Source organism: Centropristis striata, chromosome 9 (assembly GCF_030273125.1).
Source record: "Centropristis striata isolate RG_2023a ecotype Rhode Island chromosome 9, C.striata_1.0, whole genome shotgun sequence".
Taxonomy (NCBI): Eukaryota; Metazoa; Chordata; class Actinopteri; order Perciformes; family Serranidae; genus Centropristis; species Centropristis striata.
Window position 1 is genome coordinate 40,157,467 of NC_081525.1, and position 15,251 is coordinate 40,172,717.

Consider the following 15,251-nt stretch of genomic DNA (forward strand, 5'->3'; position numbering starts at 1 on the left):
AGTTTATTTATTTAAAAATAAGAAATATCATAAACATAAATACCATAAACGCCCAATGTAACATATATATTTCACATCACAGATCTTTGACATTTAGGGGTAGTATTTTTTTTTAAAACATCATAATTGTGTTCTATGTGGTCCACTTGGTCTGAGGTATATCCCCCATAATGTTCCTTTAAACATATTTTGGTCTGGGTTCTTATGGGTTAAACTGACACTAACTTTGGAAAATCTCCTGACCAGAGATGGGATGTAATTAAGTACTGTACTTACCTGTAATTTGAAGATACTTCTGCTTTAATTGAGTATCTCCCTTTTGTGCAACTTTGTACTTCTACACCACCACATCTCAGTGCTGTATGTAACAGCAGATTTTAAAAAATACCTTTCTTGTCCAGTTAAAACACAGAAAACTAATTTGGAGATTTTCTGATAAACTGAAGCATCAAGTGGATCTTTATGAGTCAAAGAAATTATCGTACTTTGCCAAGTAAATAAACGATTTAAAACCCCTCTTGGTGGAAGCTGAAAGCATGTATGAAGGTATGAAGTAAGATTTTTAATTTTCTAAAGGCAGGGCTCATTTTAACTACTTAATGTACTGACATTTTTAATTAAAAAAAAGTCTAAAGTCTAATAACTTTCAATTCATCACGTTTAATCTTGACATGTAAAGTGACTAAAGCTTGCAGCTAAATGTAGTTAAAGTACAATCCTTGCCTCAAAATGTATTAAGTTACATCAAATGGAAATACTCAAGTAAGGTACAAGTACCTCAAAACTGTACTTAACTATAGTACTTGAGTAAATGTACTCATCTCTGTAGATTAAACTACCAAACTGAATATAAGGAAGTTTAAATGAGCAAAGCCCAGCATATATAGCAGTAAAATGCAACATAATGCAGCAGTAATATTACTCTATAAATCTTCCATAGAAGGTCAAACAGGTGGAGATCTGTATACGGAGCTTTTTATCACCTTATTTTCATACAATTCAGTGAAAAACATCTACATTTTAATGTTTTCTCCACTCCTTTATTGAAGTTTTTCCTTTACTTTGCCCCCTTTTTGTACTTTTACTTACTAAAGGACAGAGTTGTGCCTCTGACATACATGCTGCTGAGTAATTATGCATCGATTTCACATTTCACACACAAATTCCCAGAGGAATACCACACGTCTGCAGAGCTGGGAGCAGAGACGACTTTCAGGATAAAGTGAACATTTTAACATGCAGTGATAGATTTACTGCTGGGGCTAAAATTAGCTCATGAATGATCCTGGGTGACTTCAGACCTGAAACAGATGAAGCTCAGTGGGGTGTAAATGCATTTTTGATGGTTTCCTGTGGTCTCAGACTGGTTGTGTCACACATTTGTTGCTGTGAAGAATAAAACGTATCAGTGGACGAATATAGAAGAATACAGTGTACAGACACAACAACAATCATATTATTATTATTATAAAGTTAGTCTGTAAACTGCCAGAAGAAATTGAAACCACACAGGTAAAGACAGTAAATGTAGAATAAATATAAACAGAGTCGGGTGGACTTGAGTTTATTGAAATATGTCAGACAGTGAAATCAAGAGATCAGGATGTTCAGGAGAAGAAGAAGGCACATTATGGTCATAAAAAAAGTTTGCAGCAGCATCTTGAGACTTTACAGCTTGACGATGGTGGGAGTGATCATCTTATTGAAGGAATAGTATTTGCATTCGGTGGGTGGTGCGATGTCCATGGTGGTGGTGCTGATATTCTCCTTCTTGAAGCCGGCTTGGAGCAGATGAGGCACCTGAGTCTCCTGGAAATCATTAACAGACGGAGCTGAGTGTTGGCTCGCTGGCTTTATCAACCACTTCCTGTTAATCGTTAACCTCAAATTTATCGCAACACGTAATTCACGCCGCATTCGTCTGTTGTTCCAGGTCAACAAGTACAATCAGACCCGTTTGATCCGCATGTGTTGATTCAACTACTGATATGTAAATGACTGTCAGAATTCAGTTACTAGAGCCCTTTTCTACTAAATTAACCTACAAAATACTGTATATTACCTGCAACACATCACCAAATCTCTTTACTGAAACTACAGCTGACAACATGTTGAGGTTTCGTGGATCAGACACATTCATTCAAACATTTACTGCACATCCTGATGATAATCTTATGGTTGAAATAACTTGTGTCCCAATTCTGCACTACACACTACTCAATGCAGGTTTTCTAATTATGCACTGTGGTGCTGAATTTGGTATGCATATCAAAAAACACTTACTGTACCCATACAACCAAACCATTTAGTTTGCAAGAAAAATATTAAGTATATCAAATACAAAATGCCAAAAATACCAGGAAGTCCTACTGCATCTGTCTGCAGTTTGCAAACCAGCAGCTTCTGTGGCTGCACTGACCCACGACCCTCGGTGCACAGTATATTAGCCAGAGGGTCAAAGGTCAGAGGGCATGTCATGTAGTGGGTGTGTCCTGTAGTAATGTGCACCCACATATAGAACTACTGGAATGTAGGAATTAAACACTGCAAACATTACAATAAATTACAAATGGTGTAAAAATGGCTCCAGCAATCTCTTAAATCTTTGGCTCATCTTTAAATGGCAGTAACCTTTTTAAAAAATTTCCTTTTTTAAGCAAAGCATTTCAAACTGATATTTCTAGGTCTCAAATGTGAAAATTTTATATTTTCTAGTTTGGAAATATTGTTTGCACAAAACAACACATTTGATGAAGCCACTTTAGGCTCATTGTTGAAAAACATCTGACCAAATTATTCATGAAGAAAATAATGAAAAAGATTCATCGGGAATGAGCATAATCAATATTTGTTAGTATGCAGTATGAAATTAGGACACATCAGATGTTTTGATGGCGTCCTATAACACATGTGTCTCCACTAACATGCTCCTCAGGTTGTGATTTTACTTCTACTAAACATCTGTTGCACAAAGTATTACAGAGCTCAATGGAGTGAAGCAGAAGTTAAAGAGTTTTAGATTAGAGTTAGATGAAGTCACATCTCCTCTTCCTCCAGGAGGTGATTAATGCAGGAGACAAACCTCAAACATCTTGTCGATGTTGTCGTATTTGGTCTTGAGCAGCTCTCCCCAGGACGTCAGGTTACAGTAGGTGAGGACGCCACCGCTCTTCAGCATCCTGTGAGCGTGACCCTGCAGAGCAGAGACAAAAATCAATCAGTCCCTTATGACCTGGAGAACACAATCATATGTGCACCACACAATATCTTCACATTAAAGTCATTGATATGGTTTATTGGCACATGTTTTGTACTAAAACTCAGCATCTTTAATCCACTTTTCCTCTAAACCAGGGGTCTCAAACTCAAATTACCTTGGGGCCGCTGGAGGCAGTATCAAAATGACCAAAAAAAGACACAAAATTACAGAAAAAGACAAAATGACTGAAAAAACACTACATTACGTTAAAAAAATTATGTTAAAAAGACACAAAATGACCCAAAAAAATACACAAAATGACCCAAAAAAATACACAAAGTGACCAAAAAGACACAAAATGACAGAAAAAGACAAAATGACTGAAAAAACACTACATTACGTTAAAAAAATTTGTTAAAAAGACACAAAATGACCAAAAAAATACACAAAATGACCAAAAAAATACACAAAATGACCCAAAAAAATACACAAAGTGACCAAAAAGACACAAAATTACAGAAAAAGACAAAATGACTGAAAAAACACTACATTACGTTAAAAAAATTACGTTAAAAAGACGCAAAATGACCAAAAAAATACACAAAATGACCCAAAAAAATACACAAAGTGACCAAAAAGACACAAAATGACAGAAAAAAACTAAATTACTTAAAAAAGACACACAATTACCAAAAAAAGTTTAAAAAAAGACAAAATTACCCCAAAAAAGTAATAAAAGGGACCTTCCACACACAACACAGTAAAGTGTCATTCATATGAAACTCACATTAAACTTTCATATCAAGGTGGGGGCCACAAAATATCGTGACGAGGGCCACAATTGGCCCGCGGGCCGCCAGTTTGAGACCCCTGCTTTAAACAATTCCAAGAATCTAGAGATTACTTGCTCCAGAATTTTAATCTGTTAATCAGGACCTTGTGTGACTTACTGGCTTTTTAATGTGGGTTTTAACAACCTACCTTGATGAAGTCAAACTGGTGAGTGTGCCATGTGTCCTCTGACAGAGGGTATGTGTCATACAGGATACCTGAGACAGGAGAGACAGGAAGGAAACCATTCACTTCATAATATCTTTTCATCTGTCCACTAAATCAAATGAGACAAAGGATAAATGTGTTTAACTTTCCAACCAACATGAAATGTTTTGGCCCAAATCTGGAGCAAGGTTATTATAGTTAACGAAAACTAACAAAATAACGAAAACTAGAATTGAAAAAACATTTTCATTAACTGAAATAAAAATAAAAACTAACTAACTAACTAACTGAAACTGTGTTTTGTGGTTACAAAACTAACTAAAACTAACTGAAATTATAATGAAAATGTCCTTCGTTTTTGTCTTTGTCAACTTTTTTCATAGGTATCTTTTTGGTTAATATGAAATCTATTTCATCTATCTGGTTTTATGACTTAATAAACTTATTGGGGCTGAGATGGATCAGACAAAGGAAACAAAGGAAACATTTATTGTGACTTTTTTTAATCTTCCACCCAACAAATACCCCATTACAAAAAACTAAAACTAACATTAAAACAAATTTAAACTAAACTAAAACTAAGCATTTTCCAAAAAATAAAAACTAACTAAAACTAGCAAACTCACTCTAAAAACTAACTAAAACTAACTGAATTTGAAAACAAAAAATCACAACGAAATTAAAACTAAAACTAATGAAAAATCCAAAACTATTATAACCTTGGTCTGGAGGGACCTTTAACCCTTTGATGCACAACATGGTCTAAAGTGACCCAGTGACAGAGTTTTTATGTTCTATATCTTTGCAATTCATTATTTTCATCATTCAGTATTCCAGGTTTTCCTCAATTAGTTTGTTTTTGATCATCATACATCCTCATTTTACATTTTCCTTTTTTTATATTTTAATAACATCCCTTTTTGTGTCACTACTCTTCTAATGCACAACATGGGTCAAAAATGGCACATATCCATTTTTTAGCTAAGTAGTTCACTAACCTAACTACTTGGTTAACTTCTTGGCTAAGTAGTTAGCTAAGTAGCTTGTTAAGCTAACTACTAAGCTAACTTCTTGGCTAAGTAGTTAGCTTAGCAAGCTACTTAGCCAAGTAGTTAGCCATGTAATAATACAAAACCTTTTTTTTCTTCATAAAATATGAGAGGAAAAATGTAAATAATGATCTGTTGTTATCAAAAACAAGATATTTAAAGAATACTTGAAGTATTCAATCATAAAATAAGTTGATATCAAAAGATAGAGCACAGAAACACACAGCAGCATTAAATAATATGGGGAATGAATGCGGGTCATTTTGGACCATGTTGTGCATCAAAGGGTTAAAGCATCCTCACGCTGACTTTCACTCATCACTAACTAGTTGTTTTTAACTGGTAGAGAGTCTTTTCTTACAACTGTCTGCTCTCATTTTCTCAGGATGCATCAAGCAGCACTATGAGCCGAATTTCTCTGCATGTGTTGAAAGTTTTATTTCTCACCATCAAAGTGGTTGTCTGGCAGGGTGGGAACAACGTTCTCCCAGAGACCCTTCAGAGGGACGACCTGCAGACACACAAACATCCTCAATCATCTCTACAGAGGAGCATCAGGTGGACAAGAGGTGCAACAAACACCTGAGATCAGGCATTATTATTATTACTGGCATTATTGATGTGACCTGGAATTCTACTCCTTCTTTAGACACTTTATATTTTATTGTATTTTTATATTTTATTGCTTGAAGTATGCCTAGGTTGTTCTTTTTATTTAATTGTGTTGTCATTGTCTCTGTGTGTAATGCTGCTGCTACACTGTAATTTACCACCTTGGGATAAATAAAATCAATCAATCAATCAATCAATCAATCAATCTATCTATCTATCGTTCTATCGATCTATCGTTCTATCTATCGTTCTATCGTTCTATCTATCTATCTATCGTTCTATCGTTCTATTGTTCTATCGTTCTATCTATCTATCTATCTATCAATCGTTCTATCTATCGTTCTATCTATCTATCGTTCTATCTATCTATCGTTCTATCTATCGTTCTATCTATCTATCGTTCTATCGTTCTATTGTTCTATCGTTCTATCGTTCTATCTATCTATCTATCAATCATTCTATCTATCTATCTATCGTTCTATCTATCTATCGTTCTATCTATCTATCTATCTATCTATCTATCTATTGTTCTATCTATCTATCTATCTATCTATCTATCTATCTATCTATCTATCGTTCTATCGTTCTATCTATCGTTCTATCTATCGTTCTATCTATCTATCTATCTATCTATCGTTCTATCTATCTATCTATCTATCTATCTATCGTTCTATCGTTCTATCTATCTATCTATCTATCGTTCTATCTATCTATCTATCTATCTATCTATCTATCTATCTATCTATCTATCGTTCTATCTATCTACCTTGTGTGGCTGAGCCTTGGCCCAGTTCTCCAGCCTGGCGAAGACGCCATCGTTGCACTCAATGATCCAGTGCTCCTCGATGGGGTAAGACTCCAGCTTGGTGGCGGCGATGGCCATGCCGAAACCGATCTCCAGAACCCGCCCGCCTGCAGAACACAACACAACAAAACACAACACAACACAACAAAACAACAACAAAACAAAACAAAACAAAACAAAACACAACACAACAAAACAACAACATCAGAACATGTAAAGTGGCTCAGAGAGGATGTTCTACTCTCTTTGTCCTTAGACTGTAGGAAAAAAGTGTGAGGGGGTGTCTTTAAAAAAGAACAATTCTTTTTTATTTCCAGTTTTCACATACACTACCGGTCAAAAGTTTTAGAACAGCCCAATTTTTCCAGTTTTTTATTGAAATTCAAGCAGTTCAAGTCAAATGAACAGCTTGAAAGGGTCCAAAGGTAAGTGGTGAACTGCCAGAGGTAAATAAAAAAAGGTAAGCTGAACCAAAACTGGAAAATAATGTACATTTCAGAATTATACAAGTAGGCCTTTTTCAGGGAACAAGAAATGGGTTAACAACTTAACTCTATGGAGTCTTGGGCTATTTTGTCCATTTTTGAATTCTTTTCATGTCTTTGTAAGTCATTTTGTGTCTTTTTTTGGTCATTTTGTGTCTTTTTTTAGTCATTTTATGTCTTTTGGTGTCTTTTTTGGTCATTTTGTGTCTTTTTTGGTCATTTTGTGTCTTTTTTTGGTCATTTTGTGTCTTTTTTTAGTCCTTTAGTCCAACATAAAATGTGATTTTGAATCTTTTTTTTACTTTCAAAACACTATCATGCTCAATAAAGAATTTTAAATGTTGCAAATGTGCATTAATTTCAGAGTACACTGAGACGTTAAACTGCATCATTTTCAATTCAATTCTGGAAAAGTTGGTGTGTTCTAAAACTTTGACCAGTAGTGTATATCATATGTTTCACAGAAACAGAAAATTGCATATCGCGATTTAATTTCATGTAAATGTATATTTTTGCCATCTTTGTCCTAAAGCATCCTCTGCTTAATGCTTATTTTCCTCTAAATGGGACCATAATTTACAAAATGAACATGCTGTATTAAAGAATACTTGAAACTACCAATCGAGACCATGAACTCATGAGGAAAATGTTTTTCTGTGGTACTAAATGAAGTGAGAAGTGCAGTCATTGCTTTATAGACCTCTAAATCAGCTATTCTCAACCTTGGGGTCGGGACCCCAATTGGGGTCGCAAGATGATTTTTGGGGGTCGCCAAATCATTTTGGAAGTGTTCATGTGTTAATGTGTTCTAGTCTTTTTGGTCAATTAATGTCTTTTTTTGTCATTTTGTGTCTTTTTTTGATTATTTTGTGGTCAATTTGTGTCTTGTTGGTCTTTTTTGATTATTTTGTGGTCAATTTGTGTCGTTTTTGGTCATTTTGTTTCCTTTTTTTGGTAATTTTGTGTCTTTTTGGTCATTTTCTTTCTTTTTTGGGTCATTTTGTGTCTTTTTTGGTCATTTTGTGTCTCTTTTGGTCATTTTGTGGCCTTTTTTGATCATTTTGTGGTCAATTTGTGTCTTTTTTGGTCATTTTGTTTCCTTTTTTTGGTCATTTTGTTTCCTTTTTTGGTGATCTGAACTGTGCGTGTGAGATTGTGTTCAGTGAGCGGGGGTTGCGGACAACATGCATGTTAAATTGGGGGTCGCGACTCAAAAAGGTTGAGAACTACTGCACTAAATAACCCGATTTTCTTTTGCAGCCAGTGTAGTCGCCCCCTGCTGGCCATTAAAAACACTGCAGGTTTAAGGCACTTCTTGGCTACGTCCACTTCTTTTAAACAGTCTGTGAGTGTTTTCCTATTTTTGTGACAAATATCTACAACTACTGAACACTGTGCCTTTTATTTTCCATTGAAGGTTCATTCTCAGCTCTCTGTCTAACGGTCATACAATGTTTCTACAATATTTTGGGTTCAGCTCCAATCAGGCATTCCTGTCTCTCTACAAAGTTTCATAAAACACCAAAAACGCTCATAAACCAAAGAGTCCCCTCTGATGAAGCAGGCTGTTCTGGCTCAGTAATATAGGGAAAGTATTACTTTATGGACTAGTAGGACCATGTGCTCTGGTTGTTGTAGTTTAAGGTTTCTCCCTGTGTGTGTTGGGTGTGGAAGGAGCCAGTTGGTTGTAGCATGTGTTGGACAGAAAGGCCACAGGGTTTCAATTCCCTTCAGAGAAGCTTATAAATAGATGAGGGCTAAAGGCTAGTTGTTGATTCTTGACCCCTTCAGTTAATCAGCAGGTCAGTGGAATATTTATGTTTTAATTTCATTCACTCAAAAAGAAGTGAGAGCAAACTGCATGGTGCTGAAATTATTTCAGATAAGGTACAAAAAGTCCAAAGAGAAACATCTTTACATAATGCACATACAAAACAAACACATTCACATCAAAACTGTTGCATGTAATGGCAGGCAAAACATTTTTTTTTTTAAATCAAATGTGGGAACTGAAAAGTTCATGTGTCTTTTCACAAGTAGGGTTTATTAAATCAACCATTGACTCAACTTGCAATCAAGAACAATCATAATATTGTGATTGGCCAGAATGCATCTGCAAGAAAAATGCATTTTTGTGTCCAGAACAACATGCTTCATACTTGTGACTAACAGAGAGAAATGTGCAGACCAAGGTTATAATAGTTTTGGATTTTTCATTAGTTTTAGTTTTAATTTCGTTGAGAGTTTTTGTTTTCAAATTCAGTTAGTTTTAATTAGTTTTTAGAGTGAGTTTGCTAGTTTTAGTTTAGTTTTTAGTTTTTGAAAATGCTTAGTTTTAGTTTAGTTTTTATTAGTTTTAGTGTTAGTTTTAGTTTTTTGTAATGGGCTATATGTTGGGTGCAAGATTCAAAGAGTTCATAATAAATTTTGCCTTTATTTCCTTTGGTTAATCCATTTTAGCCCCAATAAGGTTATTAACTCTTACAAACATAAACATATTCACCATGTGTTGCATGTTCAAAAAGAAACACTGGATTATGTATGAAAAAAGTTGACAAAGACGAAAACTAAGGACATTTTCATTCTAATTTTTAGTTAGTTTTGTAACCACAAAATACAGTTTCAGTTAGTTATTGTTTTTTAAAGAACCCTCGTTTTTATTTTTATTTTAGTTAACAAAAATGTTTTTTCAATTCTAGTTTTCGTTATTTCGTTAGTTTTCGTTAACTATAATAACCTTGGTGCAGACAGTTTTCAGTGCACATGCTTGTAGCTTCCCACATGTCTGTGTGTGTGTGTGTGTGTGTGTGTGGATCCGTCTATTTCAGCATAAAGCTGTGAGCAGATGAGTGTTTCAGCCTGCAGACTGGCTGGCCGGTTCCCAGAGAAACAGCTGCTGTAGTACTCACACACCATGCTGCTCACACACACACGTGTCCTCAGATCATTTCACAAAAAAATAAAGAAAAGGCTAAACTATGTGTAAAAAAATACAGTTGGTTCAAAAAACATTATCACATCTCTTTAAACATAACTACACAAACTCTTCATTCATGCATGTTTTTTTTAAAGAAAAATGTTTTCTTTATCTACTAATAAAATGTTTGTATGAGGATAGTCCAAATGTGTGTTTCAAATTTGTTATTTAATGCCCCTCACCCATTTTATACACTTAATTTTCCATATTTTAGGAAAAAACTGCCCAAAACAACAAACTACTACACAAATGTTCATGAATGTATATTTAAAATAATTATTGAGTTATTTTTTCAAAAACTTCCACCAAAAAACTGTTGTGATTGCTGTTGTTTTTTTCTAATAACGTATACTGTAAAAGTCAAAATGTGTGATTCAAATTTGGTTTTTCATGCCGTTCACCTATTTTTTAAAAACACAATCTTTGATTTTTTTTTTCACATTCTATGGAAAAGTGTTTACTTATGCAACAGTGTGCTGATTTCATAAACAGCATATAATACAGCTTACTGGGACGTTTTCTGTGTTTATATTCACCTGACAGCAACATTTGAAATGATATAATAGGCCTAATAACATGAATGGCACTGAACTGTTTGCAAAACTTGACTTCGCACTTGCACAAAAAAACTGGAAAATGAAATTATAAAGTTAAAAATGGGGGTTTTATTCTTAAGGTTAATAAAATAATTAATACAAAAATGTCACTTTACGTCACATTTATTTTTTAAACATTTTTGGCACGTTAAATGGTCCATTCATTTTAATTAGACAGTCAGATATTTTATTTATTTATTATTTTGGCAGCGCAAACGGCAACGTTGGCATTGAACTGTTTGCAAAACTTGACTTTGCACTTGTAAATTATTATTAAGACAAAAAAAAACGGAAAATGAAATGATAAAGTTAAAAATGGGGGTTTTATTCTTAAGGTTGATAAAATAATTGATACAAAAATGTCACATTTATTTTTTAAACATTTTTGGCACGTTAAATGGTGCATTCATTTTAATTAGACAGGCAGATATTTTATTTATTTATTATTTTGGCAGCGCAAACGGCAACGTTGGCATTGAACTGTTTGCAAAACTTGACTTTGCACTTGTATATTATTATTAAGACAAAAAAAAAACGGAAAATGAAATTATAAAGTTAAAATTGGGGGTTTTATTCTTAAGGTTAATAAAATAATTGATACAAAAAATGTCACATTTATTTTTTAAACATTTTTGGCACGTTAAATGATCCATTCACTTTAATTAGACAGTCAGATATTTTATATTTATTTTATTTATATATTTTATTATTTTGGCAGCGCAAACGGCTACCATTTTTATAAAGTTAAAAATGGGGGTTTTATTCTTAAGGTTAATAAAATAATTAATACAAAAATGTCACTTTACGTCACATTTATTTTTAAAACATTTTTGGCACGTTAAATGGTCCATTCATTTTAATTAGACAGTCAGATATTTTATATTTATTTTATTTATATATTTTATTATTTTGGCAGCGCAAACGGCTACGGATTCCATTATCGGACACAGCACGTCAAACAGTACGGTGTCCGATAATGAACATACTGAAACTAAACTACGACTTTTACCTTTTGAGGCTGCAACGGTGGACAGGGAGTGCATGTACGGGGTCTCCCAGCGCTCCATCACGGGCTTGCCCATGATCTCCAGGTGCGTGTCGGCCTCATTGTAGCCGGCGCTAGCGTCGTGCCAGGCGGCCTTGCAGTCCTCTCCCTTGTCGAATATGGGCTGAGCAGCAGTGGTCATGGTGTGAGATGAGGCTGAGGTGGTTCTTGGTTCTGGTTCTGGTTCTGGTTCTGGTTCTGGTTCTGGACGGTTTGGCTGACTGTGTCTCCGCACAGAAGAGGCTGAGAGGCGGGAGGAGGCTGTTTATAACGGCTCTAGAGTGCTGACACCGCGGGATCGAGTCCCACTACAGGTCAAAGACTCACATTCAGAGACAGAGATCCTCTGAGGAGCAGAGGACTCACTCAGCGGGAAATACTGACTCAGGGTAGCTCTGCAACATGTCATCATGTTAAAATAATCTCCTAAGTCATTTTTTCAAGTTTTGCAGGAAACACAAAACTTCACCAAAAGTCTAACATATGACATTTATTGATCATTTCACTCAAAAAGGAGTTTTTTTTCTTTCTTCTCTTTCTTTTCCTCAATGAAACAATTCATTGGATAAGCAAACAATTAAAAATGAATATCTTATTTACTTATTTATTTATCCTTTTGGCATTGCCTCTTGTAAAAAATGCATAAATGTGGCAGGATGAATTGAATATGTGATGAAGCTGTTAATATTTGTAATTTCATAACCTGCAATAAAGTAATAAAAAAAAAAGAGGAGGTCAATTGGCATAGTAATAACACTGTGTGTGTAAATTATGTAACTTAAGAGAAATAAATGACTTAGGTAATTTTTTTGAACATTCCTTTGTGACTTAAGCAAGATATGGTGACACTTTATTTTGAAGGTGTCTACATAAGAGTGACACAAGCCTGTCAGAAACATGACATGACAAGTATCATGAGCATTAATGTCACTTCAAAGTGTCATTAATGTTCATGACACATCCCATGTCATGTTTATGACACGCTCATGTCACTCTTATGTAGACACCTTCAAAATAAAGTGTTACCAATATTAGTGTCAACAATAAAACACTGATAAACTAAACTGATAACTAAACAATCTCCCTCTAGCTCTAGGACTCACTCAGCGGGAAATAACTGACTCAAGGCAGCTCTGCAACATTTTGTCAGCCTGATATGTCTTTACAGATTTATGGGGGTGGCCAAGTAAATAACATAAATAATACCAGTTGCAACAATAATACAAATAATACCAATGAATGAATGATGTCCAGGGTATCACATATGGTTTTTAATCTCAAAATGTAGCACATGCAACTAGAAGAGTGAGCTAGGGTTGATTTACACATCGTTCCAAATGGTAAAACATTATATAAAAAAAACTATAATATATATATTTAAGTAAAAGTGGCATCTGGTTTATTACTTTTGGCTTCAAAAAACTGCAACACCAATGTGCAAAAATAAATTGTAGTGCAAGAACAACAATAAAGTGCAGCAACAAATAAAATCACTTAAAATATCTATATATATCATATAACATATTTATATATAATATATTTATTTCTTGAATAAGTCAGCCAGCTCCGATTGACTTTTTCCCCACTGACTAACTGTCTATAGGTATAGTGATAACGGTAACTTCAGCCAACATGCCTTTTGGGGAATGAAAAGTTATCCTTAATTAGCAGTTAGCCCTCTGATCACCTGCTAAATCCTGTCTAAATCTGAGAGGAATTATAAAAAAAAATGTTTAATTGCTCTTGGGGGCCCCCTAGTGGCCACGGGGCCCTAAGCAGTCGCTTAGTTCGGCATAGTTTATGCCTTGGGCCGGCTCAGCATGTCACCATGTTAAAATAATCACCTAATGCCAGTGGTGGGAAGTAACTAAGTACATTTACTCTAGTACTGTACTTAAGTACAATTTTGAGGTACTTGTACTTTACTTGAGTATTTCCATTTTATGCAACTTTATACTTCTACTCCACGACATTTTGAGGCAAATATTGTACTTTTTACTCCACTACATTTAGCTGACAGCTTAAGTTTCTTTTCAGATTCAGCATGAAAAAATACCATATATTTAATATGATTACACATTTATAAAACATAACAGTGTATTAAGTAGTTAAAATTAGTCCTATCTGGACAACAGTGAAATGATACATACATAAATGCATCAATACAAATAATCTTATAATATATTTAGAACATATAAAACAATCTGAGTGGGTCCATTCTGCATAACGAGTACTTTTACTTTTGATACTTTAAGTACATTTTGGTGCTGATACTTTTGTACTTTTACTTCAGTAAGTTTTGAATGCAGGACTTTTACTTGTAGTGGAGTAATTTCAAAGTGTTTTATTAGTACTTTTACTTAAGTAAGGGATCCTAATACTCCTTCCACCACTGCCTAATGCTCCCTATACACCAGAAGACTTTGAAAAGATTTGGAAAGACTCCTGCAGGACTATCAGCTCACATCTAAAGACAAGAGTTTAGAGTTTTTAGTCCCAGCCTGAGTCTCACACTGAGATTCTACAAAGACTGTCAATCTTTCAGGGTCACTGTTTACAAGACTACAACTACATTCTTTTAGCATTTTTTTCCTCATCATGCTCTTAGTAAAAATTCCCTTAACTCTAAATCCGTGGAATAGCCACAGAATCACTCAAATTTCAGTGAAACTGACACGGATTTGGCTACAATGCAAGTTAATGACAGTCATATCCCGTGGCTATTCCATGGATATTTGTTCCTATTGGTTTGTTCCAAGTCACGTGACTTTCAAGGTCCCAGCGGTCAGAACAAAAAACATGGCGGACAGTTCTCTCATTTTTAGTGAAAAAATCAATATTTTGACTTAGTTTCTGCATAAAAATGGATTTTGATCACATTTCTAGCGAGAAATATATGTTTTATTTTCTAAATATTCACTCAGTGAATGTACATAATCACTTTGTATGTTGGAATAGCCACGGGATATGACTGGCATTAACTTGCATTGTAGCCAAATCCGTGTCAGTTTCACGGAAATTTGAGTGATTCCGTGGCTATTCCACGGATTTTGAGTGAAGCGAATCCGTGGCTATTTCACGGATTCCTGTGAGACCAGGTTGAGATTATCTCACCAAACAAAACGTAAGTATCATAAACTTATGTTCTTTTTGTCGAGGGAACCATGGAGATGCTAACTTCCCAGTTGGTCTGCAAACTGCAACATCCCTGCAACACAAGTTGTTCATAATGAAACAGTAGCTAGGGGTGCTGGTTATAAGTTTATCTAGGCTAAGCTAACTAGCTAACTAAAATGGAAGGCTGACTGCCTGTATGTACACTACTGGTCAAAAGTTTTAGAACACACCAACTTTTCCAGAATTTAATTGAAAATGATGCAGTTTAATGTCTCAGTGTACTCTGAAATTAATGCACATTTGCAACATTTAAAATTCTTTATTGAGCATGATTGTGTTTTGAAAGTAAAAAAAGATTCAAAATCAC

At 34.6% G+C, this 15,251-nt stretch overlaps 1 protein-coding gene across 1 annotated transcript; it reads right to left on the reverse strand.

The window, feature by feature from the left end:
* Nucleotides 1-1,600: 1,600 nt before the first annotated feature.
* gamt (guanidinoacetate N-methyltransferase) lies at nt 1,601-12,104 on the reverse strand. Its single transcript, XM_059341478.1, has 6 exons — nt 11,732-12,104; nt 6,626-6,771; nt 5,695-5,758; nt 4,181-4,248; nt 3,083-3,193; nt 1,601-1,809 (listed from the first exon to the last, which is right to left on the reverse strand). The coding sequence occupies exons 1-6, from the start codon at nt 11,907-11,909 to the stop codon at nt 1,669-1,671; spliced, it is 708 nt and encodes a 235-aa protein (XP_059197461.1). The 5' UTR covers nt 11,910-12,104; the 3' UTR covers nt 1,601-1,668.
* Nucleotides 12,105-15,251: the final 3,147 nt, after the last annotated feature.

Coding starts and splice junctions, on each gene's coding strand:
- gamt (XM_059341478.1), bottom strand. CDS start 11,909: ATGACCACTGCTGCTCAGCCCATATTCGACAAGGGAGAGGACTGCAAG. Junction 6,772..11,731: donor CACCGTTGCAGCCTCAAAAG/GTAAAAGTCGTA, acceptor TGTGTTCTGCAG/GCGGGCGGGTTCTGGAGATC. Junction 3,194..4,180: donor ACCAGTTTGACTTCATCAAG/GTAGGTTGTTAA, acceptor TCTGCTCTGCAG/GGTCACGCTCACAGGATGCT.